Source organism: Trachypithecus francoisi, unplaced genomic scaffold (genome assembly GCF_009764315.1).
Source record: "Trachypithecus francoisi isolate TF-2019V2 unplaced genomic scaffold, Tfra_2.0 Lachesis_group3, whole genome shotgun sequence".
In the NCBI taxonomy this organism is placed as follows: Eukaryota; Metazoa; Chordata; class Mammalia; order Primates; family Cercopithecidae; genus Trachypithecus; species Trachypithecus francoisi.
The window spans coordinates 150,092,035-150,115,665 of record NW_022681468.1 but is presented as its reverse complement, the minus strand read 5'-3'; the positions used below and the strand labels follow the sequence as shown (position 1 = coordinate 150,115,665).

The 23,631-nt window shown below is 55.5% G+C and overlaps 1 protein-coding gene across 9 annotated transcripts; it reads right to left on the bottom strand.

Annotated features, from left to right (window-relative positions):
- PLCB2 (phospholipase C beta 2) lies at positions 1 to 20,710 on the bottom strand. 9 transcript variants are annotated; one of them, XM_033190579.1, is made up of 32 exons: positions 20,329 to 20,710; positions 16,764 to 16,841; positions 16,082 to 16,150; positions 15,263 to 15,403; positions 15,064 to 15,143; positions 14,930 to 14,983; positions 14,755 to 14,830; positions 11,308 to 11,408; positions 10,978 to 11,144; positions 10,741 to 10,887; positions 10,404 to 10,561; positions 10,055 to 10,137; positions 9,699 to 9,783; positions 8,925 to 9,087; positions 8,702 to 8,814; positions 8,477 to 8,573; positions 7,326 to 7,410; positions 7,060 to 7,184; positions 6,416 to 6,570; positions 5,712 to 5,876; positions 5,079 to 5,178; positions 4,499 to 4,603; positions 4,225 to 4,319; positions 4,010 to 4,085; positions 3,729 to 3,773; positions 3,388 to 3,610; positions 3,141 to 3,306; positions 2,837 to 2,913; positions 2,653 to 2,748; positions 2,093 to 2,150; positions 1,371 to 1,457; positions 1 to 1,021 (listed from the first exon to the last, which is right to left on the bottom strand). In XM_033190579.1, exons 1-32 carry the CDS (start codon positions 20,410 to 20,412, stop codon positions 818 to 820), a joined length of 3,558 nt encoding a protein of 1,185 aa, XP_033046470.1. In that variant the 5' UTR covers positions 20,413 to 20,710; the 3' UTR covers positions 1 to 817. The 9 variants fall into 9 exon arrangements, 6 of the variants coding, with proteins under 6 accessions (XP_033046470.1, XP_033046471.1, XP_033046472.1 ...); XM_033190580.1 differs by having other exon boundaries at positions 3,729 to 3,770; XM_033190581.1 differs by having other exon boundaries at positions 8,937 to 9,087.
- Between the last annotated feature and the right edge of the window lie 2,921 nt (positions 20,711 to 23,631).

Here is a 23,631-nt window from a genome sequence, read left to right as displayed (position 1 = left end):
AACACTGGGATGAGGTTCTTTAATAGGAGCAGGAAGGAGAAAAATAAATAAACCTCATAAATTCAGGAGCGCAAATGATGCCGACGTTGTCAGGCAGGCAGCCTGAGAGGGGTACATGCTAGGAAGAGTCTGCCCCCAGGCCTAGGAAGAGGGGCGAGCCAGGTTCAGGGTAGAAGAGCACCCGAGAGGCCACTGCCCCTCGTGACTCAGCCAAGCAGGGCGGAGGCAGCTTTTCCATTTCAGCCTCCGGTTCTGGACAGGCAGAGGGGAGGGGAGGGCCCAGGGAGCTGTGAGGTAGTGCCAGGCTCTGCCTCAAGGAGTGGACAAGGCCAACTCAGGGCAGGCCTGATGGGGCCTGGAAGCCTGGCAGAGCTGCTAACATTGGGGCAGGAGGGTTTGGGGCTAGAATGGAGGTTCCAGGTGGGTGGGTCCAACCCTCCAGGTGAGGAAACTGAGCCCAGAGTGGGGTACCACTGGTTGCTCAATAGAAAAGGCAGAGCGGGACCAGGACCCCACTTTCTGCCTCCCAGTCCATAGTCTTTTGCCTTCAACAAATATATGACACTTATCTAGAGATGTGGGGGTAGGAAGTCAGCTTGAGAAGACTTCTAGGCCCCAGAGAGGCCCTGCTGTGAGGGTGCCTAGGTCCTGTCTCGGCCTCTGGCCTGGCCGTTGAGGAGGGGGCTGCAGCGTCCAAGGCAGCCATAGCTTCCCACAGCCTCAGAAGGCTGGGGCTCCTTTTTCCTGGGGGAATAGAGCCACATCCCAGAGAAGGGGCTGAACATCCTTGCTAAATATCCCACTGGGATGGGGGGCATCAAAGGCGGCTCTCCTGGGCATCTGCCTTTGCTATGACTGGGTCCCGCTCACAGAGCTCTGAGGGGCACTCGCAGTCCCTCTCAGGCTTGTCCTTGGTCTCAGAGGGAAAGCAGGTCCTGAAGCAGGCCCTCACGGACTCCTTCACCTCTGCCTCCAGACCCTTCATCCTGGCCTCATACTCTGCCAGCGCCTCCTTCTGGAACTGTGGAGACAGCAAGGACCCCTGCCTGGCTCAGGAGGGCCCCCTGTCCACCCTCGCTCCCTGGACAGTGGGAAAAGGAGATGCCCAATATCCATGTTCGGAGCTCCTAGGAGACTGGGGTGAGAGGCGGGGTGGGGGAGTGGTGGAGCCCATCAGGAGCCTGTCAAGAAAGGGATCCCAGCCAGGCAGAGATCTGCAGAGCTGCCTCATTTGAAAGGGCCTCGGGACCCCACAGTGAAGGCTGATGGCCCCTTCCCTGCCCTCTGACCGGCAACTCCCTGGGGCAGGGCCCCTTTACACCCCAGAACCCATTCAGTTCTGCTGGGGGCCCCAGTAGTGAACCTGTTACCTGCTTTTCCATCTCCCGTATCTGTTCCAGGCAAGCAGCCTGCTTCTCTTCCAGCTTCTCCTGGTGCTTCTCCAAGTTCTCTGTCATCTGGGTGGGAGTGGATGGCAGAGAATCAGAACAGCACAGATGGGCAAGCTGGGTCAGAATCCAGCTGTAATCCCAGCTAACAAGTTGTAAGACCTTGGGCAAATTCCTTAACATTTAGGTAGTTTTTTAAATTTGTAAGATAAGGATAGCAGCACCTGTCTCACTGGACTGTAAAAGATTATACAAGACAGCTCATGTGAGGCACCTGGCAGAGTGCCTGGCACAGGTCAGGACCCAGTAGGTGGCAGCTCTGTTCTGTGGTTAATCCCCAGGGGAGCTTCAGGTCCGTTCTCTCTTCTAACTCCTTGGCACCTCAGGAAGCCTCCTCACTCCCTCTTCATCCCCCGACCCTTGCCAGTCCCAGCCTCCCCGGCCCTGATACGGGCGTTAGCCCATACCATTTCCACACATGAGAACTGGCCAGAGACAGACCCCTTCAGGCTGGTACCCCAACCTCCATACACAGGCCAGAACCCCAGGATGTCCCCTTCCACCCCAGCTGCATGGACAGTGCTGGACAGTGCATCTCCTAAGGGCAAAGTCAGGGCCTGGGGCCACCCCTTCCCACTCGTGAAGAGAGAGATTGTGTGTGTGTGTGTGTGTGTGTGTTTAGGAAGAACACAGCCCTTACACACCTGCTTGATCACCTGCACCACTTCCTGGATGTGGGAGTTGTTAATCTCTCTCTTCAACCTGTTGGTGTAATTGGAGTTTTAGAAAAGGGAGAAAAGCCCTAGGGAGAGTAGGGTAACATGCAGTCTATGCAGGGTGCAGGCAAATGAGAAATCCAACATAGGGCAGGAAGCAGCTGGGGGCAGGCGTGGGGACCCAAGGAGTATGTAGGGGCCACTGGGAGTCATGGGGCCCTCTGAGGGAACCATTTCCCCACCAAAACCCGCTGTCCTTTAAGGCTTCCGTGGGAACCAGTGACACCACAGTGGACAGGCTGCGGTCCCAAGGCCTCAGCTCCCTCCCTGCAGGCTCGGCTGCCTCCAGGGCTCTGCCCCTGTAGTGACAGCCTCCGTGTTTTGTCTGAGGAGGACACTCTGATCAAAGGTGACAGGTGGGATCCACTTTTTGGAGAGCCAGGGGACAGGTGCATCTTTGGGAAGTGAGTCAGGATCCACTTGTAGAGAGGCCCCTTTCCACCTGAAGTGGGGTCTGCCCAGCCCTGGGCCTCCCCTCCAGGGCTCACCTCTCCTGGGCCATCTTATCTGTGGTGACTTTGGTCATGCCCTGGATCTGCTCCAGTCTCTTGGTCTCCAGCTTTTTCTTCATCTCTTTGGTATCGCTGCAGAGAGACAGGCATGAAGGAGCTGTTTTGGGCGGCCGAGCCCTTGCTGGGAGGTGAGGCAGGTGTGGGAGGGAGGCAGTCGTACATCTCCGCCATCTCCTTCAGGGCCTTCAGCTCTGCCGCCTGTTTCTCTCTGGCCAGCTCCATCATTTTGGAGATTTGCTGCAGGGAGAGGAAGCAGGTTTGGCGAGAAGCCCTTTGTTGTGCAAAGGGAGTTCAGGGTAGGGGGGTGTCGGTGGGAGGGTGGGATGGGTCGGTGGCGGGGGAGTCGGTAGGGAGGTGGGGTCGGTGAGAGGAGTGGATGGGGGGGTGGGGGTGGGGTCGGTGGGGCTGGTGGGGTTGTCGCCCCGCCCCTCCCCTCCCCTCCCCTCCCCTCCCCTCCCGGCCACCTCGGCCGCGTGCTGCTCCTTGCGCTTCAGAACGCACTCGTACTGCTCCTCGCCCTGCCGCAGCAGCTCCAGCTCCAGCCTGTCCTTCAGCTCCCGCACGCGCGCGTCCATGCCCTCAGGGCCCTCGCCCGGCGCGGCTCCGGCGCTCTCCTCGCAAGGCAGGCTCCTGGGGAGGCCACGTGGGGACAGGCCCTGAGATCCTCCGCCGCCCGCGCTGCAGAGGGCAGGGCACCGCCACGGGCCTTACCTCTTCTTGCGAGAGCCTTTGCCCGGGCCGAGCTTGCCGGCCCCGCCACCCCCCGCGCCCCGTGGCCCGAGCTCGGCCAGCTGCGCCGCGCCCCGCTGCAGCAGCTCCTCCCAGCGCCGCACTCCGCGCCGCTCCAACTCCCGCAGCTCCTTCTCGTGCCGCCGCTGCAGCTTCACGACGCCCTTTAGCTCCCGGAGCTCCTCCAGGCTGGCGGTCCGTGGCTCTGCGGAGGCCCGGATGAGGCACACCACCAGCCAGGCCGCCCTGCCTGTCCAACCCCCAAGGAGCCCCGGACCCGCCCCAGGCTCATCCCCGAGATCACCGGGCTCAGCACGCCTTACCCGAAACTTCTTTCATAGCCTCTTCCCTGGCCCAGGCCCTGGCTGCTGCAAGAGCCATGGGCTGGGCTAGGCTGGCAGGTGCTCCGGGGGGCCCCTTGGCTCCATTCGCCTCCCCCACCCCGCCCCTTGGGAGTCGCAGTATGTGCCCCCTGCCCCGCACTTTCCTGGCACTGAGGTTTCAGACACAGCCCTTCCTTCCCAGGTGAAATTTTTTAAAGGGAAGTGTCTGTGGGTGCAGAGGTGGAGGTGCCCCCAGTAGGTGTGCAGACCGAAGCTCATACCTGGTGAGTCATTGCTCCTTGGGGCCAACGCACCATTGACCTGGCTGGCAACTGGACTCGCCAGTGGGAAGGGCTTCTGTGTAGGGAGAGCAGGTTAGGAAGGGGGCTTGACAGCCCTCTCTCCCCGAGCCTGGGACTAGGCCCTCCCCCCATCCTCTCCCACAAACAGGGCCAAGCTCTGGTGAGCCCCTGGCAGCAGTGCAGGCAACACAGACCTCAGGCAGCCCTCCCATGGCCTCCTTGAGCTTCTCAGACCTCTTGTCATGGGCATTGAAGAACTTGATGGGGTTGGCGAGGGCCACAGTGAGATCTGGGTGGGTGCACAGGACATTACAACCTGGTGTATATGGAGATGTGCCTGGAAGTCTCCCCTGTCCTCACCCACTCCAGGATGCCCCATCTGGATCTCACCCCACTCTGGAGGCTGGCTGGATGGGAAGGAAAGGGGAACAGACACCCTGGGGCTCCTGGCATGCCATGGGCTCCTACCTGCCCAGGCACCAGGTACATAGTCCTTCATCTCCAGGAAGACGAAGAGCGCAGGCATGGTGAGGGGCATGTTGCTCTCACTGTGTAGGCACAGGTGGTGGTACCCTGTCAGACAGGACGGGGTTGGCAGTGAGCCAGAGCCCATTCCTGCCAGCACTGTGCACACACAGCCCAGGACCCAAGGGTCTGAGTCTGGCACTGCACCATCCTGGCTGTGTGACTTCAGCCAGGTTCCTTTAACTCTCTGAGACTTTCCTCATCTGTGAAGAGGGGATGAGTGTCTACTCATGTGGTTATTGTGAGAATGTATTATAAGCCCTTAGCACATTTTAAATGCCCATAAGTGTCAGCTACTTGAGAAACTGCCCCAGCCGTTTCAGAAAATTACAGCAGTTCTGTTAGGTGGGCAGAGTTCCCGCCTCTGTCAGGTTCCTGGAGAGGTACTGTTCCTGCCCTACTCCTTGAAATGTGGAGGCTTAGGTAAGACCTCACTCCAGGCGCCCTTCCAGAAGTTGCCCCACCCTGTGCACAGGCTCCTGCTGCTGATCTTGGAACAGTGAAGAAGGACCCCGCTCCTTACCAGAATTTAGGGCATTGATGGGGATGATGCGGTGTCCAAGAAACTTGTTGCCTTCCTCCATCACAGCCACCCTGAGAGAGGCCAGCTCAGGCATCAAGATCTGGGGAGAGTTGGGGACATGACAGGCTGGGAGGGGAGAAAGGAGCCAAGCTGCCCCCCTCCCTGGCTCCAGAAGTCTCAGCATCACTGTGAGAACATGGTGAGTGTCACCAGATTTGGTGAGGACAGACAGAGAGCACACTCTAGGCCATATACAAAGACATCCCCACAGCTCATGCCGTGGCTGGTTCCACACAGGGGAGGAGGGCGAGATGTGCAGCCCAGGGCTGAGGGGACCTGGTGCAGACAGCACTTGGCAGCTTTCCTAGTGGGTATCCAGTGGGGCAAAAGACCCCCATGGGACCCTCAACCCTGAGTTCACATTTCTGCCTCTAATCTACACACACACACACACACACACACACACACACACTCTGCCTACCAAGTAAACTTCTGTAAACTTGGGTTTTGCACCAGGGTGAGGGGTAGAAAGAGGAGGAGGAAGGTCAAGGAGCTGCCTTATTTACTTCCTTTTGTCTGTAAGTAGAGGCCAAGAAGTAGACAGACTCTGCCCTGCCATGCCCTGGCCCCCACCTTCTCAAAGACAAAGGGCTCCTCCTTCCAGACAGGATTAATGGAATTGGTACTGGGTGACAGCTTAGTTCGATAGCGCCTCTTGGGGTCCCCAGGAAGGCCAAACAGCTCCACTTCCACATAGGTGCGCACACTGCGTTCTGACAGGAACTGCCCAGAGATCACCTGGGGGCAGAGGCCCAGGGAAACCAGCATCAAATCCCCACCCAGGCTCTTCCCCAAGCATCTGGGGCCCCTGGCTCCCTAGAGCTGAAGCATTCGTTCTTGGGTGTTATGAAGAACCTCATTCAGCTCTGGCCACGAGTAGAGGCTGTGTAGCCCACGGGTTACAGCTAAGCTCTGAGGACCAGGGTGCTTCTAGCATGAAGGGAAGAGGCGGGCCTCCCACCTCCCTCCCCAGTCAAAGAGGGAACAACGCCTTCCCCCAGGACCTGGGGCTCTGGCTGCCCCACTCTGCCCACTCTTCCTCCCCTCCCCCACCCCAGCCTCAGCCCTTCCCGTTGGTTTCCATGGGGACCAAGTGGCAGCCTCCAGTGCTGAGGAGGAGGCAGTTTCCAAGGCAACTCGCTACTGCAGGAACTGGCTGGGGCTGAAGTTTCCAGGGTATCAGGGGAGGGGGTTGGGAGTTGATTGAGGGGTGGGCTCCTGTGCCCTTCTACTCAAGACCTCAGCCTCCCGGCCACTTGTCTGTCCCAGGGCCTTGCCGTGATAGAAAGGGTGGTGGCCACCACCACGTCGATGCGGTCCACTGAGAAGGGGTTGAACTGCTTGTCCGGCCGGCGCATGAACTCGTGCTTGAGGAGGTAGCCGCTCTGCCCATTGAACTCAAACACTGCCATGTTCTGCTGCATGGGCAAGTCTGGAGGGACAAGGACACTCAGTGAGGAAGGCCCAGCTCTGTAGCTGTGCCCAGTCTCCATTTCCTCCATTCCCAGCCTTTGCTGTCTGGTGAATGGGGAGGTTGGGTGGACCATGAGGATGAGGGCTTCTGTCCCAGTCTGGTTCCTTGGGGTGTCTCCTCTCTTAGGCAGGGTCCATAGCCTGGAGGCAGCAAGGAGCAAAGCCACAGCCAGGCCGAGCACCTGTGGTGGGAGCTGGGGCAGCTGGGGCAGGTGGCCCACAGACACACCTGGGTGGAGCGGCCAGCCTGGCATCTTCACATCCATCATGTATGCGCAGGCACACAGGCTAATGCATTTCTACCCCCAAATTCTCACATACCTGGGCATGTTCTCAGAGTACACAAACAGCAGGACTCCCCAGGCTGTTCCAAAGACCCCTCAGGGATATAAAGGTAGGGGGCACAGGGACCAGGGAAGGATTCTTAGGGGCCTGGGAATGCCCTCACCCATCGTCTGGAAGTTGAGGGCAACCATCTGGCATCCAGCATTCCAGAACATCTGGGGCATGTAGTTGGAGGAGTCCATGCGGGTTCCCTTGGGGTAAATGCGGCTCATCTGGCGCTTGTTGTAGCTGTCCCAGAGTATAGGACCCTGGCCCAAGGCCATCTGCACCAGGAGGACCTAACAGCTTACCCTGGGGGCCCTGTCCCCAGGCCCTCCTCTAGCTCCCCACCCCAGCCAGGGACCCTGGCCACTGAAGCCTCAAGGATACTCCACAAACTGCACCGCGGCCTTGGAAAGCAGGTCATATGCCTTGAGTTCTGTGAAGGACGAGATGACATAACTTCGGTTCTTTTCTATATAGGGGAGAAAGGGAGGGGAGGAGTCTTATCGGGCTGTCCCCTCCCTCAGTCTTGGCCTCGCCTTTGGGGCAGCTCCGTCTAGCCTATGGAAATGCCTCCAACCCACATTTCCACTGAGCCCTGAGGTTTAGGGACCAACCTCTGGGAGAAGTGTATGGATCACAGTGCCTGCTGGAGTGAGAGGTGTTCTCAGTGTGTATGCACAGGGGTGGGGTGTGTGCCGTGGATGTGGAGAGTGAGGCCCACATGCCATAGATGGACATAGAGGGCATGGGGAACATGCCAGGCTGAGCCTAGGGGGTTAGTAACATGCTGTGCACACATGAAATGTGAACACGTGCTTTGATGTGCACAGGGAGTGAGGTGTGTAAGCTATGGCTGAATGTCACTGGGGAGAGGGGCACATTAAGTGTAGTACATATCATGAGTGTGCACAGGCGGGGATGCAGGCTGTGGGTTCAGGAATGAGAAGTCGGTGCTACAGAAGTCCAACTGTGCATAGGAGGAGACAGAAAGAGGTGCTCGTGTGCGGGACATGCACAGAGAGTGAGAGGAATGTACTGTGCTTGTGTCCAGAGAAGATAAAGGTAAACAGCCGGGGTGAGCACGAAAGGGGAAGAGTGCGATGGCGCAGTATGCTCTGGTGGCTCTATCTGCCTCCACTCCCTCTCAGGAAGTCTCACATCCCAGGGCCAGGGCTTCTGGACTTGGGCCAGCCCACAGCACAGTTCAGCCCTGGGAATCACAGAGCCTGCAGGCAGCTGCAGGAGCCCCAGGCCACCCCAGCCAAGGTGGCCTGTCATAACGCCCAGCCTGTCACTGACACACTCCAGAGCATTCCGTTTGGTGCCAAGTTCCTCACTAGAGAAACTGGGAGCCACTGCCACTTAAGCAAGCCCTTTGCCTGACTCCCTGGCTGGGTATTTATAGGCAGGGCCCCAAGTCCAAGGAAGGGGGAGATCCCCCTTCCTCTTACCCACTGGTCAAGCTGCTTGGTCTCGGAACAGGCTTCTCCTGAGGCTAGCCTGACCACCCGCCAACACCACTCATGCTAACTTACGAGCAGAGAACTCAAAGGAGATGAACTTGGTGGGCTGAATGTAATTGACTAGGCTGGACATCTCCTCATAAGCTGTCACTTCCAGGCCCGCTGTGCCCTAAGGAGGAGAGGGGAGGGCAAAGAAGAGGAGGACGGTGTAGAGCCCAGGAATGTGGCCCAAGGCCCCCACCCAGGGGCTCAGCAGTGAAGGATGACACAGGGGGTCCCAGGGCTACCCCCACACACCTCATCCGACTGCATCTTCTTAATCTCTTCTTCGTCCAGGTTTCCTGACTCCTCCTCCTCTTCCTCTTCCACCTGGTCGTCCTCCAGCTCAGTCCCTTCCTCGCCAGCCCACACTGCCACACACAGCTCTGTCGGTACTGGCTCCTGCATGGCTCCTCCAGGTCCAGCCCCTCTCCTGTTCCAGCTGCTCCTAATACCCCCACCATAGTCTTCCCTGACTCATCTGTGCCCTCACCTGCAGGGGCACTGCGTGGGCTGCTGCCCTCAGCCTCCCCACCAGGATCCTTACTGGAGGAGGTGGGGCTGGAAAACTGGTTCTTCTTGTTCTTGATGAGGATCTTGCCCTTGAGATCCTCAGGGCTGGGCAGGGGGACACCTGGTTTCAGCTATGGAGTGGAGAGCAGGTCAGCACCATCTTCTCACCTTCATGGCATAGCCTGAGCTCCTTAATACCAAGCATGGTCCCTTGGTGTCCACCACTCCTCTTGATCCACCTCTCACTACTGCTCCTCATTCCATTCTCACCGAGATAAATCCAGCTTATCCCTTGGAGTAAATGCGGCTCATCTGGCGCTTGTTGTAGCTGTCCCTAAGTATAGGACCCTGGCCCAAGGCCATCTGCACCAGGAGGACCTAACAGGCTAATCTAGGAGCCCTGTCCATCACTTCCTCCAGGAAGCCTTCCCGGATCCCCCAAGACCAGATCAGAACTCCCCAGGTGCTCCCATAACAACCACTGAGTTGTAATGGCCTGGTTACTTGTCTGTCTCCTCACCAGAGGGTAATACACCTGAAGGCAGGGACTGTGTCTTTGTCACTAGCATACCCTGAAGCCCAGCACAGAGCCTGACACGTGGTAGGTGACAGGATCCCAGACTCACATCTAACCAAGTGAACCCTAGCATCCTTAGGAGTGTCTCCCTCCCTAACCTGGTCCTCACCCTGCCCCAGGTTCCCAGGTCCAAGGCCCAAATGTCCCACAGCAAAGCCCACTCACTGGGAACTTTTCCAGGGGCTCTGTGAGCAGCATATCCCCGAAGGTCGTCCGACAATACTCAGCCATCTTAGCCTGCTGGCGGGGTCTGCAGGGAGCAAGAGTGGGGGTGGGGTTCAGTCACTCAGCACCGACCCTATTATGTATCCTTTTGTGCCCTTGATGACCCAGATCAGGGGCCAGGAGGTCAGGGAGGGAGGGACTCGAGAAGGAGAACATGGGGCCTTAGGGAGATAATATTGAGACATGGGAGAAGCTCCAGGCGATGGCTAGAGGCTGGGGCAGTTGCGGGGAGGACAGTTGCAGGCAGGAGACTGGAGACTGGGTGCGAATGTGGCTAAATGGGCCTGGATACGCACGAGTCCACATGGTTCTCAAATGACAGGATGATAGGATAGGGGGAGGTCTTAAAGGCGCTTTCTGCAATAGCCTCAATTGCTTCCTGGAGGAGAAGGAGACTCCATGAACAGAAAGTCAGCATTCTGACTGCCTGTCCCATGATGGCACTTTCCCCCCTGCCTAGTTTCAATACACACATATATATAACTGGATAGCCGCCATTGGCCCCCAGTCCCCTCTGGTCCCCACTGGTCTGAGGCCTTCCAGCCATTCCTCCTTTCTAGCTTCAGCCCTCCAACCCCTCAAAGCTTCTGGCCCAGAGCCCTTCCCTACTGTCACTACCACCAGCCTCTGCGCCCTGGGTCTCACTTTGAAGAAGATGTCTGTGGTCATGGTGAAGCCGTGGGTGATAATGGGCTCTTCGTCAGGGGGTTTCCCCTTCCAGCAGTCTAGCTCCACGCAACGGCAGCCGGACAGCAGCACCTGGCGGTACATCTCAGCCGAGGAGAGGCCTGAGAACTGGCCGGCTGAGCCAGAGGATGGGGAGGAGGTGAGAGCATCACCCAAAGGCAGCCCAGCTCTCCCCCACCCCACTCCATCATGGTCTGTGTTATTCTCAGGGCCAGCAGCATGTGGGCAACCCCTGCGGAGGATGCAGAGAACCCCTGTGAGAGCAGAGGTTGGCACCGAGGTTATCAGAGCCCACCTGTCAGGTAGGTGTTGTGGGACGAGTTGATGAAGTAATGATTGAGTGGCTGTGTCATGTCATGGTTGAGCAGCAGCTTGTCCTGGGCCAGCACACTGTTCTCCGGCCCACAGAGAAACCAGACCATGCCCTCAGGTGACAGCTGGCCTGGGGGACAGGAGATAGCTGTCAGGGCTGCAGCCCCACTGCCAAGGCAGGACAGGACCACAGGGGACAAGGGGTTCCCTTAGTTCTCACCCCTCTGCACATTGATGCCACTGGGCTCATACTTGTCGATGAGGCCCTGCACCTGGTCAGGCCGTGCTGGCGGGAACAGCAGGGAGTTAAGCCGGGAGTCCCGCTGTTTCTGGTTGATGAATTTGGTCAGGTGCTCCTTCGTCATGTAGGGTTTGGCCTTAGCATGGCTGCAGGCCAGAGAGAAGAGTGCAGGTCCACATCCCTTGGGCCTGGAGGCTTAGACATCCCCCTTGTCCAGTGAAGCCTCCTGATTCCCGGCATGGCAGGTGGGAGGAGGGGATTGTTGGCCACCACCCTTTTCCCATGACAAGCACAACCCAAGAAACTCACTAAGAAGTGAAGATCTCATCTATTTCTGGCCGAGGACAGAGGCTCATGAGGAAACTCTTGTAGACAGGTTCTGGGAAGTCCTCAGGATTGATGGCATCATTCTGGGGGCATAGTCACCTTATTGCCCCTGCCCTCACCTTCTCAGAGCTAAGAACCACAAACTCGGCCCAGCCCTGGTCAAGGGGACCTGGTCAGAAGGCAGGCTCAAGGCAGACAGAAGAACTTCAAGGACACCCAAGCACCCACTTCTCAAGGCCCTGGTTGCCTAGCAGAGAGCATGCTTAGCTGGTTTGCTCTGACCCTGATTTTGTACAGTGGCTATTCCATCGGCTGGGGCAGGATCAGAACTAAGAATGACCACAATGAGGTAGAAAAGAGGTCAGAAGAAATGGTGCTGCTTGTCAGGGTAGTAGGCTGTCTTTTTTAAATATTCAAAAAATATTCAAAAATATTCAAAAAGAAGCAATTTACATACAAACATATATGCACCTAACTACAGAGCCCCATAATATAAGAAACAAAAACTGATAGAATTGAAAGGAGGACAATTCAACAATAATATTTGGAGACACCAAAAGCACGGGGACAAAGAAAGATAAATTGAACTTCATCAAAATTAAAAACTTTTGTGCTTCAAAGGCCACCATCAAGAAAGTGAAAAGGTAACCCACAGAATGGGATAAAATATTTGCAAACCAGACATCGGATAAGAGATAAGTCAATGAAAAGACAACCCAATTGAAAGATGAACAATGGGCCGGGCGCGGTGGCTCAAGCCTGTAATCCCAGCACTTTGGGAGGCCGAGACAGGCGGATCACGAGGTCAGGAGATCGAGACCATCCTGGCTAACACGGTGAAACCCCGTCTCTATTAAAAATACAAAAAACTAGCCGGGCGAGGTGGCGGGCGCCTGTAGTCCCAGCTACTCCGGAGGCTGAGGCAGGAGAATGGCGTAAAACCCGGGAGGCGGAGCTTGCAGTGAGCTGAGATCCGGCCACTGCACTCCAGCCCGGGCGAAAGAGCAAGACTCCGTCTCAAAAAAAAAAAAAGAAAGATGAACAATGAATTTGAATAGGTATTTCTCCAAAGAAGATATATAAGTGACCAATAAACACACAAAAAGGTGCTCAATATCATTTGTTGTTAGAGAAATGCAAATCAAAACCACAATGAGATACCACTCCCACTAGGATGGCTAAAATAAAAGACAATCACAAGTGTTAGTGGGATGTGACGAAACTAAAACCCCACACAGCACTTTGGGAGGCCAAGGAGGGTGGATCACCTGAGGTCAGGAGTTCAAGACCAGCCTGGCCAACATGGTGAAACCCCATCTCTACTAAAAATACAAAAATTAGCCCAGCATGGTGGTACATGCTTGTAATCCCAGCTACTTGGGAGGCTGAGGCAGGAGAATTGCTTGAACCTGGTAGACAGAGGTTGCAGTGAGCCGAGATCGCACCACTGCACTCCAGCCTTGGCCACAAAGTGAGACTCTGTCTCAAAAATAAATAAATAGGCCGGGCGCGGTGGCTCAAGCCTGTAATCCCAGCACTTTGGGAGGCCGAGACGGGCGGGTCACGAGGTCAGGAGATCGAGACCATCCTGGCTAACACGGTGAAACCCCGTCTCTACTAAAAATACAAAAAAAAAAACTAGCCGGGCGAGGTGGCAGGCGCCTGTAGTCCCAGCTACTGGGGAGGCTGAGGCAGGAGAATGGCATAAACCCAGGAGGCGGAGCTTGCAGTGAGCTGAGATCCGGCCACTGCACTCCAGCCTGGGCGACAGAGCGAGACTCCGTCTCAATTAAAAAAAAAAAAAAAAAGAAAACAGTTCGGCGGTTTCTCAAAATGCTAAATATAGAGTGACCACATGACCCAACAATTCCACCACTGAGTATATACCCGAGAGAATTGAAAGTATATACTCGAGAGAATTGAAAACATGTTCACACAAAATCATGTACACAAATATTCATAACCGAAAAGTACGAAAAACCCAAACATCTACCAACTGATAAACAGATGAACAAAATGTGGTATATCCATACAATGGAATATTATTAGGCCATAAAGAGGAATGAAGTACTCATGCATGCTACAACACGGACAAACCTTGAAAACATTATGACAAATGAATTATGACATTGAAGAGCACATATTTATGATTTCATTTACTTTACCACCAGAATAGGCAAATCTACAGAAATAGAAACAAAAAGTACATTTGTGGTATTCATGGATTCTGCGCCTTTGCATTCCTTCCCTCCCCCCAAAAAAACATTAAATGTCTTTCAGAATCACACTGGAAGGCCAACATCAGTCTTAGTTTGGAGCAGAGGGTCTGAGCAGGAGAGTCTAACTGGATCTCCCCAGACCCATCCCTGCCTCTGGAGCTTCAGCTCCAAGCAAAGTTGGGTCAGTATCCTCTACTGAGACACAAGGAAAGCAGATAGATAAGGAGGACTGAGCCAAGTGAGGAGCTCAGGCGGCAGGAGAGAGGGAAGGTGGATGTGTGCTGACCATGGGTAAGTGGCGCTGGCTGTAGGGGAGCAGCAGGAGCCCATTCCTACCTCTCCCCAATGACACATTTGGATCCCTGTGACTGACTGCATCAAGGAGTCACCAGCTCCACAGAGCTGTGGCTGTGGGGTAAAGGCTGGTCCTAGGATTCATGTGGGTAGGTAATCAATGGGGATCTTAGTTTTATTTATTTATAATGTTCCAAATTCTTACCAGGAGAAAATGCTCCATGGGGCACAGGTTGGGACCCACACAAGAGGACTGGCCAAGCAGGGACATGGGCTGAGGTCCTTTCTGCTAGCCAGGCTTGAACCCTGGCTCAGGGCCGTATCAGCCCAGAGGACTCCTTTTTGTAATTCACATAAGGTGCCTCATGGGGTGACCCTGCTTACAACTTGTAATTAAAATTTAATTATTTAACTAAAAAGACAGGGAAAAAAATGCTTTTCTGTACAGAGCAGAAGTCTGCATCTTGGCAGCTTCCGCCTTTGGTTCAGTTCCTCTCCCCTATACCCTGCAGACTTCCAGATCCCTGCAGACTGCCGCCTGCCACCACAGACCTTATCTCGCTCCTCCAGGCTGAAAACATTCACGCTCAGCTCCCATTCTCAACACTAGACTGGGAATGCACGCCATTTCTGCTGCCTGCCCTGAACACAGTCCGTCAACCACAGCCCCAGCACCCCGACCACCCAGGGTAGGGGATACAGACAAACCTGCTTGGAGCCCAGTGTCTTACCCCCTTACCCTGGCTCCACCCCCGTGCCTAGTGTCAGTAACCAGCAGCTCCAGGGTTGATTGGCTCTCCAGGCTCTTGGCTGGGGGTGTGATGTCATCTCTGCTCCCCGACCCACTATTCCTGGCCAAGTTGCTTTCTGGTGGGGACAAGGATACTGGGGGATGGGGGAGTGCGGATCCACTCACCTTGCCTTTAGGGAGGTGGCAGGCACTGAGAGCAGCTTCCACCCGCTTGCGGTCAGCAGGAAACATCTGGAAAAAGCTGAAGGGACAGAGAAAGGCACCAGGTAGAGGAGTCAGGACTAGAAAAGAAAAGCTTTGGGGAGCCCCTGGAAGCCTGGGGAGGGGTTGGGGGTCTCACTTCTTCACCGGAATCTTCCCTTCAGAGTTGAGCTGCATCTTGAGCTTCACAAGGCTGGGGGGCAGAAAGCAGCCTGTCAAGGCCCAGGGCTGGCACACTAGCACCAGGGCTCAGGCCAGGTAGGGGGCGCTTACATCTTGTCCAGGAAGGTGCTGCGGGAGGCGTTGGCCGTCAGCGGATGCTTGACTAGGGCCAGTATGTCCTCAGCCCAGACCTGCAGGACCACAGAGAGCAGCCGTCAGGCTCCTGAGTCCCCCAGCCCAGGCCTGTGTCTCTCAGGAAGTCCAGGCTCTCCCAGGGGCCCAGACCCAGGCCCAGTGTTCCCTGGCACACCTTGCCCACGTTCTCCTTGTAGGAGACGAAGTTGTGGAAGGTGAGGTCCACCATGTCCGGGCCAGACACCACTGTGAGTGTCTTCAGCAGGAAGCTGTTGTCAGGAAAGTCCATGTTGAAGACGTCCCGGAGCTTCTGGCTCTGCAGCACGTGGTGGCGTGGTTAGGATGGAGGTATGCTCCCTCCCTGCCCAGCGTGGCTCTCTCTGGCCCTCCCCTCAGCCACCTGGGCTGTGGCCCACTGGGCAGAATCCCATCCCCATCCCAGGAACCACACGCCTTAGCATCTTCCTGTCCCTGACTCTAGTGGCTGGGATGGAAAAGAGAAGCCCTGAGGAAAAGGTTAGCCAAGGTGGCAGGCGGGCGGGGGAGCAGCCCTGGGAGTCCTGTGTGTGCTGGTTGCCACTTTTGTTTGAAGATGGATTCTTAGCTCCCAGTCTCAGAAAACCCGCTTCCCACCAATCCCTTCCTCCAATTTTCCTACCAGCATTAGACAAATATAGGCAAACTAGTCCAGGGCTGGGGGTGTAAGCCACCCCTCCCAGACAGGCTGGGGTGCTTTAGGGGCAGGAGCTGACCCTTCCTCCCAGATCCCTGCCATCGCAGCTCACTGTGCCCAGTTCTGAAGCTCAGAGCCTAGGCGAGCCCAGGAGCAGCCGCTCCCCTTCCTTGGCTTCCGGCCACGGTCCTTGCTGCCCAGCCCAGGAACCATTCCCTGTGCGCCAGAAGTCAGGCTTCCCGCCCCCACAGGGACCCCCTGCCCTTGCCCCATGGAGCTAGTAGCTGTGCTTGAACCTGGGCTGCTACTGGACACACCTACCTTGGGCATCTTGGCAAACTTCCCAAAGCGAGTGTCCCGGATGCTGGTGATATCCAGAAACTCCATCTCCTGGGGGTAAGGGGGGGATCCCAGTGGGAGCAAAGAAGGGATGTGGGACAAAAAGTCCAGGTCAAGAACGAGCACCAGGGAGAAGGGAGTTTCCACGCCCTTCAAATCTTGGCCAACACCTCTCTCTAGATGCCAGGGCTGCCCAGTTCCACCTGGACCCCACCTTCCCTTCCTATGGCCCAGGTTCTCTCTATTCATGCGGATTTTCCTCCCTTCCCCTCTGTCCCTTCCTCCCTGGCAGGGAGCTGAAGCCTGCAGTGTCTCCTCCACCATCCTGGACCCTCTTCGGCTTCCCCTTCCCGTCCTCCTGCCCAGCGGCTGAGGCCTATCTCTCATCTCCCAGAGCCCCAAGTCAACCCACAGCCACAGGCAGAGCATCAGCCTTCAGCAGCAGTGCTTTTGCCTGTCTCTGTCTCTCCCCAAGGGATGCTAAGGATGGAACATTTGGGTAGCCACAGGTTGGAGTGACTGCATCCTCCTTTCCAGAGCAAACAGCCCCTACCCACAGGGGAGCCCCTGGAGCCATCCTTCCAGGCCATTCTGTACTCCCCATCATCCATGCCTCAGTGGATAAGCGGGAGTCCAGGGCCATGGCACACAAGGGTTTTCTCACCTTACTTTGATATGTCCAATATAAATAGTAGCCCTTAGGATCCACACGGAGGATAACTGGAGAGGCAATTGTAGTTTCCTGCAGAGAGAAGGAGCCAGCACTCTGTTCCGAGACCTCGGGCCAAGCCTCCCTGGTCCAGGCCAGGGGTTTCAGAGCTCATTATCTTCCCAGGAGGTGCCCATCCCAGAAATCTGAAGGCATTTCCTTTTGTTGTCTAGAGCTAAGCACCGGGAGGGACAGAGGATTTGGGGATGCCATTTCTGGAAGAGAAGAATTTTCCCTTCTAAAGCCCAAATAGACTTTCTCCCTCTAGAACCTAAACAGGATCTTGGCACCTATCTCACCTCATAGAGGGAGACTCCCTACTGCCACCCAGGAGAGATTGACACAGCAAGAGCCAAGAGTCCAAACTCCTGCACCGGCATCTAAGGTCCTGCACAATCCAAATGCCACCTAACTTTCCATATGCCCCTTCTTCCCTCCATGAACACCTCCTACTCCATCCATTCAACTGTCCCATAAAGACACCAAGCCTTCCCACCTCCAAACCTAAGTGCCCAAATCTCCTCTGCTTGATATAACTTCAAGGACAACCTGAGCCCCCCAGCTTCCGAAAACGCTTCCTGAAATGTGCTATAGTAACCAGGGAGATGTGGGTCACAGACCTAGAAGCCCACCTAGAAAATCACCAGGGACTCATGGACTCCAGGACAACAAGCCTGTGCTAGACCTTGAGCTTGGTGCTTGGTGCTTGGCGCTTGAATGTGGTGTTTGCTGAATGAGTAAATGAATGAATGAATGAATGAATGAACTCACCTTCTAAAGTCCTGTTCCACTCACTCACAGAGCACATAGGCTACCTTTTAGTTTAATGGTCTTTGTATGTGTATATAACAAGACATTAAAATTAAGGTTTCCAGCAAGGCACAATAGTTGCCACACACTAAAACAGACCAAATGCAGCATTTACAAAGTAAATGATCCAAAAAATGTTCTCAGATCAGGGGTGGTTAGAGTACAGGGGAAAGAGAAAATTTTTGTGGGGAAGCCAATTTTGAGAAAGCTGTGTTGGGAGCTCCATTCCCTTACCTCCCCAAGGGAGAGCTGGAGTGCCTGATCCCCCACCTTAAGCCTAGTGAGGAGTTTCAACTCTACTTGGAGAGCTTTTGTGATCTCTTTTTATTATTATTATTGTACTTTAAGTTCTGGGATACATGTGCAGAATGTGCAGGTTTGTTACATAGGTATACATGTGCCATGGTGGTTCGCTGCACGTATCAACCTGTCGTCATCTAGGTTTTAAGCCCCACATGCATTAGGTATTTATCCTCATACTCTTCCTTCCCTTGCCCCCAACCCCACAACAGGCCCCTGTGATCCTTGAAGTTGTGGGCATAACAGAGGTCGGACTTCTGCCCAGGAGACCTAGTGGGCTACAGTGGGCTAACTATGCGAGGCAGAGCGGGGGTGCTGGCCTGTCAGACGAACCTGCACCCTTGGGACAGCAGATGCGTGGGTATTTGCTGGGGTCCAGGGTGGGCCCATGGGAGAGTGGGGGCAAAGGGCCTAAAGCCACAGGAAGCTGAAGGTAGTAACAAGGGGCTGAAGACATAGTTGTGAGTGATCTCTAAAATGGAAATGCTGGGGTGACTTCAAGCAAGAGATCCCCATTCGAAGGGGAGGGTCCCCCAAGAATCCTCAAAAATGTCCTTCAGAGAAAGAATAAGCTTTAAACTTCTGCCAGGCTCAGAAAGCATGAGCCAATTTATGACAGCCCCTATTTAAATAGAACTTGGTTGCCCCTTTCCCACCCCCCTCCCTACAGCTCATGCCTAGAGGGGCCTTGAGCAGGACCAGCAGGGAATCCCACCAAGGCCCTTTTCATGGGGCCTCCAGCCTACCTGAAACCATTCCTAGAAGGAGGAGGGTAGAAGACATTAATGTAAATAAAGGTTGGAGTTTTGATTATAGCCAGTTTCTGACATCCGACTGGGTTTTGTGATGAGAAGTGACCACTGGACTGTGTTACCTGAGAGTAAATGTAATATCTTGTGGCCTTGCAGAGTCTCTTTCCACGGCCAGGAGGAGAGCTTCTCCTACCAAATCTACTGTAAAGAGGCCATGGGGATGCAATAAAGTTGGGATTTGGTTACATCCTATGTATTCTGCCTATTCAACATGGCACAGCGTACCCATGTCATCCACTAACTGTGCCGAAAGCAGCCTGAAAGCAGAGCCCTGTCCCACAGCGGCATGGGCCCCGTGGCCAGGCCTGGGACATTCTTGCTTGTGCAAGTCAGGATCCAGGGAACATCCAATGCCCTACCTTGGAGAGGGGAAGGGAACAGCCAGGTACACAGGTGCCAGCTTAGGAAGAAGGTGCCACTAGCCGCCAACCCCCCCCTCCACTGCCACCCTGTGACCCTCTGCCCAGTCAAGTTACACACACTGCCCAGAGGAACTGAGACAGGCCACTTCGCTTTTCATTCTGAGCCACTTCCCTCATTCCACAGGCTCCTGGGGCATGTCACCTCCATGCCACCACCACCATGCTACACCAACCCCATATCACTCCTAGGGAAGCAGGAAGCATCTCACCACAGGGCCCCAACCCGTAGTCTTGAGCAGTGAGATCCCCTAGCCCAGCCCCAAAGGGCCTAGACCCAGACCCCCTCATCCCACCTCCCTCCACGCTAGCACTAAGGGCCGTCTTCCCTCCCCCACCCAGTCTTCATTTCCCTTCCTGGGACCAGCCCAGCACTCTAACTCTCAGACTGGGCCAGCCCAGCAGCCTCCCCTCCCTGAAGGAGGATCTCCATATTGTTCTCCCCAGCCTAAGACAATCCCTGGCCTAAGGGAACATTTTCAGGGGCCAGGAGAACCAGAGGCTGGGAGCAGCCCCATGTAGGAAGGAACAGGCACAGCAGAGAGAGGGCTGCAGGGTGCAGTAGTGCCTTTCCTTTCCCTGCAGACACGCATCGGGGAGCAATGCTGAATCCAGCAAGGGGTAGCAGAAGTCAAATCAGTTCCTTCCCTGGAAGCAGAAGCCTCTAGTTCTCACTTAGGTCCAGGGGCCTTTCGTGGCTGCCCCCACAGCAGCGCAGGGGAGAACAAGGCTTCCCTGGATGGGACAATGCCCGATGGAGGGGTGAAGGAGCTGGGTCTAAGCGCCCTGCCAGAGCAAGGGCAAAGCATCTGTGCTGGGAGCAGGGACGAGCTCACCTCTCCTCCTGGTCTCCCTCAGCTCTGGGCTGTACTTTCCTCCTGTTCTCTTGGGGGTTTGAAGGAGAAGAGATGCAGACCCAAATAAACAACCTCCAGTGACCAACCAGGCAGCTTACCAACTTCTCACACCTAGACACTGAGACTTAGCCCTGCAGCTGGGGACATACACCCTTAACCACAGGTTTGTTTATCCAGGCAGCGGTGTCAGCTGCCTGGCCAAACCACACAGGCACCTGGGTCCTAGGAGACATAAACCAATCCTCCTGCCCCGGCAAAGCCCCCGAGCAGCCTGGCCCCCACGACCAGGTGCCCCAGAAGTCAAGGCCCCTGCCCCACTTACATCATCCCATTTGATGAAGCGCTCCCCTTGGCTCAGATAGGCCTTCACCCTGGGGGGCAGCAGCACAGGGTTGAGCAGAGACATGGTGCCAAGTGTTCCTCTTTGGAGAGTCTGGGCAGACACAGGCGAGCAGAAGAAGGGCAGGAAGGAGGCCAGCCGGAGGGGGAGCCAAGCTGGGCTCACATGGCACCCGTCCCTGAGCTGCTCCAGAAATCTAGGTGCTCTTATAGCCCCTGGGGTGGCCCTGGCTGAGTGCAGGGCTGAGCTCTAGCCAGAGACCCATCTGCCTTGTAAATCACCCTCCTCCCACTCGCCCTGCCTGCCATGGGGGCCTGTGGTCACTGCTTCTGCCCAAGGAGGCAGAAGCAGGAAGCCCCCGCCTCTTCTGGAAGCCCCCGCCCCCACCCCCACCCCCACCCTGTGCCTCTCAGCACTTCCTGCTCTGGGCTTCCTCCTCTGCGCTGCTCAAGGCGGAGAGGTGGTCATGAGGCCCAGCCGCCTTGGAGCCAGGGCCTCTCAGTCCCTGCGGTGGGCCCCGGTCAGATCTGGCCCAGGAGGGCTGGAGAAGGACGACATGGAAATCAGCTGGGGAGACGGCTGCCCAGGCCTGGACAGAGGAAAGGCGCAGGGAGCTTACTACGAGAAAGGACTTCCTTGGGCAGGGGCCAGAGCATGGGGGTCTGACCCCAAAAGCTGGGACCACCACAGAGGGAGGGGTCAGGTGGGGACAGGACCCAGCTGGAATGGAGTGTTTTGAATAAGCAAAGTTTGCTGAACACACGGCTCCTCTTTCTCAATGCTTCCTCTCCATGAAAATGAGGTGCACATGAGGCAAGGCAATCACCCCTCACCCTCCTCACCAGACTCCCACCTCTGGGCCTCTGGGACTGCCCGGGGCCTGGACCCCCACCGAGCAGCCCCTGCCCCTGCCTCCACCGCGCTCTCCTCCGGGTGCCCGCCTCTGCTTTGCACCCCGGCCTGCAGCGGGACTGGGGTGGAGGGATGGCTGCTCTGGTTGGCAAGGGTCAGCCCCGGTGCCTGACCCACAGTCTGCCCCAGGCCCAGGGAGTTCAGTACCAGCCCAGCTCAACTCAGCCCACTTCCTCTTGCCTAATCTGCTCCTCTTATCGCCCTTCTTAGCCCAACTGGGGAGGTAGGGAGCTCTACCCATGACTTCCTTCCCCTCTGGGGCCTGGTTTTCTGCCCTGGGTCCCCCGCCATGGGGCTTTGCATATCCCCAACAACGGTGGAGACCCTCACCCAGGCCCTAGAATTGTCTCGGCTGGAAGACTGGTCCAGGGCAGGATGGAGGGTGAGGGAGGACACTCTTCTTGAGGAATTTAGACAATAAACTGCCAAGTGGAGGCTGGAGCTAAGGGAATTCCCAGCACAGAAATCATCTGCAGAAGAGCAATTCTAGGGCCAGAGGGATGGAGCTGGAACAGGGCCTGACCAAGCCTCGTGGAAATGGTAACAACTTGGAGGACTCTTCCTCCTCCCTTTCCCCAACCCCTCAGAGTCATCTCTTCTCTCTCCCTCCCTCCAGTCTGGGGCCCCCTCTGGGGGCCATCTGGTAGCCCATGCTGTTCTGGGTCCCTCCCTGGGGTCAGGTTCCCTGGATGTCTGTTTGAATGGATTTTGCAAGGCAAATCCCTGTCCCTTCCCAAAGCCCCTGCACCTGTCACCTGCCGCTACCCTGGTCCCGGCTCCGAAGCCCCTCCCTTTCATCTGTCCTGTAGCCATCAGCCCCCTCTCCACTTTGGGCCTGGAGAGACCCATCCATTCCTCCCCCAGCCTGAGGAGGAAAGGGACAGGCTTCTCTCCTCATTGCAGGATTTCAGGGCTCCTCACTCTTTTCCTTTCCATCTCCAGCTCCAAATCCACAGAACAAAAAGCCTTGGACATCTTTACTCAGTGATGACACCTGCCTGCACTGTTCTTGGGACCCCAGTTGTAGCTTCAGTGGGGCCTGTACTCTCCCACACACTTTCTGACCTCCTGCAAAGCTAGCTCCAAAAATGCAGAAAATCCAGGCAGTCAGGAGAGCCGAAAATCTTCATCAAAGAGGGCTTTTTTCTTTTAAAAATACATTTAGGTTGTAAAATGCGTGTTGACAAAGAAAATGTTATGTAAATATTAGTAGAGAAAATCAGGGAAGTTACATGAATGCCCCATTTGGGAAATGTGGCCTTGGGCTCCTGAGCTGAGCTGGGTAGAGGGCACCCCCTGCAGTGGGCCAGTCTTACCCCCAGGGCGGGCAGTGGAAGGGCAAGGATGCCCCCTGCTGGGTGCACTCAAAGTATGCATGTCCTGGAAGTTGCTGGTGGGTCTCTCATTTGTGACCCACGGGAACACCTATGCCGGAGAGATTGGCAGGTGGGAACCTTGGGCCATAGAACGTGGTAAGAACTTATATTCAATCAGGTGCTCCCTCCCACAAGGGGCATGCTTGTGACCTGGACCCCAGCACACATGTCCCAAGTTCATTTGTTTACTTGCCAGTGCTATGTGGGAACTCCATGCATTGGTTTCCCAGTTTGCTCATCAGAGAAGTTTAGTGGCAGAAGTTGAACTCAGACCTTCAGGTACCACAGCTACCAGCCAAATGAGAGAATCAGACTAGGTCGGTTTCTTATCTGATGCCATGGCTGTTGAAGCAGTCCTGCAAAGCTAGCAGCTCTCCTGACTGCCTGGATTTTCTGCATTTTTGGAGCTAGCTTTGCAGGAGGTCAGGATGTGTGCAGGGGTTTCAGGAGCATGGAACCCTGTTGTCCATCTTGGCCAAGGGCTGGCTGTCTTTTGGAGGGAAGATGGCTCTTCTGGTATCTGTTTCCCAGTCTGGCAAAGGGAGTCACACTCACCACTCTAGGAACCCAGCCACTTACTAGCTGGTTTATCTTGTGATACTTAACTTTCCTGGGCCTCAACCTTCTCACCTGTAAAATGGGGATAATAATGCCTCATGGGGATGTTGCAAGGATTAAATAATATAATGAATGGTACTTAATACAGTGCCTATGCAAGAGCTCAATAATACTATCACTATCATTATGAGTTATCATTGTTATTTTATTATTGCTTATTAGCAGACACTGGCAGGAAAATGGTAGGTTCTTATTCCTTCTTCCACAGTTCTTTCCACAAATGTCTTCACTGACTTTCCCTTTGGATTTGTCTTCCGGCAGTTCATGTGGATCAGGGGCTGGGCCCACCTTTGCAGGGCAGACTGAGTTAGGGTTGCGCCTGACTGTGGACTTGAAGCAAGCTGTCCCCACACCGCCTGAACTCATGAAGTGATGAGCA